The sequence below is a fragment of the Etheostoma spectabile genome, chromosome 15, assembly GCF_008692095.1.
Source record: "Etheostoma spectabile isolate EspeVRDwgs_2016 chromosome 15, UIUC_Espe_1.0, whole genome shotgun sequence".
Taxonomy (NCBI): Eukaryota; Metazoa; Chordata; class Actinopteri; order Perciformes; family Percidae; genus Etheostoma; species Etheostoma spectabile.
The window spans coordinates 2817514-2819050 of record NC_045747.1 but is presented as its reverse complement, the minus strand read 5'-3'; the positions used below and the strand labels follow the sequence as shown (position 1 = coordinate 2819050).

The following is a 1537-nucleotide window of genomic DNA, read 5'->3' as shown; positions in this document are numbered from 1 at the left end:
ACACACACACACACACACACACACTTTTGAAACTGGAACTGTACTATGGACAGAGGCCACTGTTTGCTTCAGCATTCAACTTTCCCAATCAATCCATTTCAAAATCTCTGGTGGGCTGCTGTGTTTAGAGTTGAGCGACTCTGCAACTAACACTGCAAGCATTTGATTGATGGATTGACTGATTGATTTATTGATTGATTGATTGATCTTTTTCAATAAATCTACCAACAGCCAAACCAAACTGGAAATACATTTTTCTAAAATTCATGTATGTCATTTTCTTCCCCAGTCAGAACTTACAAGTTTTTTTTCTTTCTTCCATATCCATTTGTCAAATCACAACCAGAGTTATCTCAGAACACTTTACAGATAGAGTAGGTCTAGACCACACTCTATTATTTACAGAGACCCAACATTTCCCCCACCAAGAGCAAGCATTTGGTGCGACAGTGGCAAGGAAAAAAATGTCCTTTTTACAAGCAAGAAAAATAGGCTCTTTGTACCTCGAGTGCAGCTTCAGTCTCATCCAGAGCCAGCTGCAGCTCCTCCTTCTCCACCTCCAGTTTCTTCTTTGCCTTCTGCAGCTCGTGGACGCTGCGGCCTCCTTCCCCGAGCTGGTCCACCAACTCCTTGATCTCCTCTGTGGGGAGAGAGGGCCCGTTGTCAAGAAAACATGACACAACTCTTTTATACATCAGTCTATCCTGTTGCTAAAACCAAAATCAGTGTGCTGCCAGGACCTAAGAACATCATGAAACATGTTTCTTGTTCATGGCTGTAAATTTGTTTTCATCTTTGTGTACTATTTGTCTGGCTCTGTGAGTATTTGTCTTTGTCTCTTGTTTTTTTGGGCAAAGTGAACTTCAGTGTAAACTGACAATAAAGTTGCATTGTATTGTATGAGAGTATACACGTGTAATCAGGCTATCCAGCTTGAAGCTTTTTCAGGATATCATCCCCATTACACTTTTCCCATCATGGTCTACTGTACCGCAGCATCTGCAGCAGTGAGAAGCTACCTGAGAGGGTTTTGTTTTCCTTGCGGACGGTCTCTATGTGATCCTGGCTCTCCTCGTAGGCCGTCTTCAGCTTGTAGAGCTCCGTCATGTAGGCGCGGCTCTCCTTCTGGCTGTTGTCCAGTTCCAGTTGCAGCTCCTCGTTCTTCTGGCTCCACTCGGCCGCCAGCTTGTCGAAAACTCGCTGCTTCTTATCCAGAGCTGCTGCTGCTGCGTTGGACTACCATCACACAGGCAGAAAGCAAATTGATCTCTCTTTTTGTGATCATTATTTCTACACACCCACACAACGTTAGATTTTGATAGTGTCATTTCATCAGGAAAGAGCCCCAAGATATAATGACATGGGTGTAAAGGTAACACTAAAGAATCAATATCAGAACTAATTCATTCATTATCACAGCAAGTATTTTAAGACATGATTCTTTTCCCTAGCAGAAACATGAACTCTTGCAGACTGTGTCCTGTGTGTTGGGACATGTGTATACATATAGACATATAGGTGTGTGTGTGTGTGTGTG

General features: G+C 42.9%; 1 protein-coding gene across 1 annotated transcript in view; it reads right to left on the bottom strand.

Moving 5' to 3' along the window:
• The window catches only part of LOC116703499 (myosin-16), a 20886-nt gene that overhangs the window by 5515 nt on the left and 13834 nt on the right, over positions 1-1537 (bottom strand). The window contains exons 35-36 of the mRNA XM_032538261.1: positions 1020-1236; positions 504-640 (exon numbers count right to left, since the gene is read on the bottom strand). Coding sequence (XP_032394152.1) covers positions 504-640; positions 1020-1236 — 354 coding nt within the window. The remainder of the gene's footprint in view (positions 1-503; positions 641-1019; positions 1237-1537) is intronic.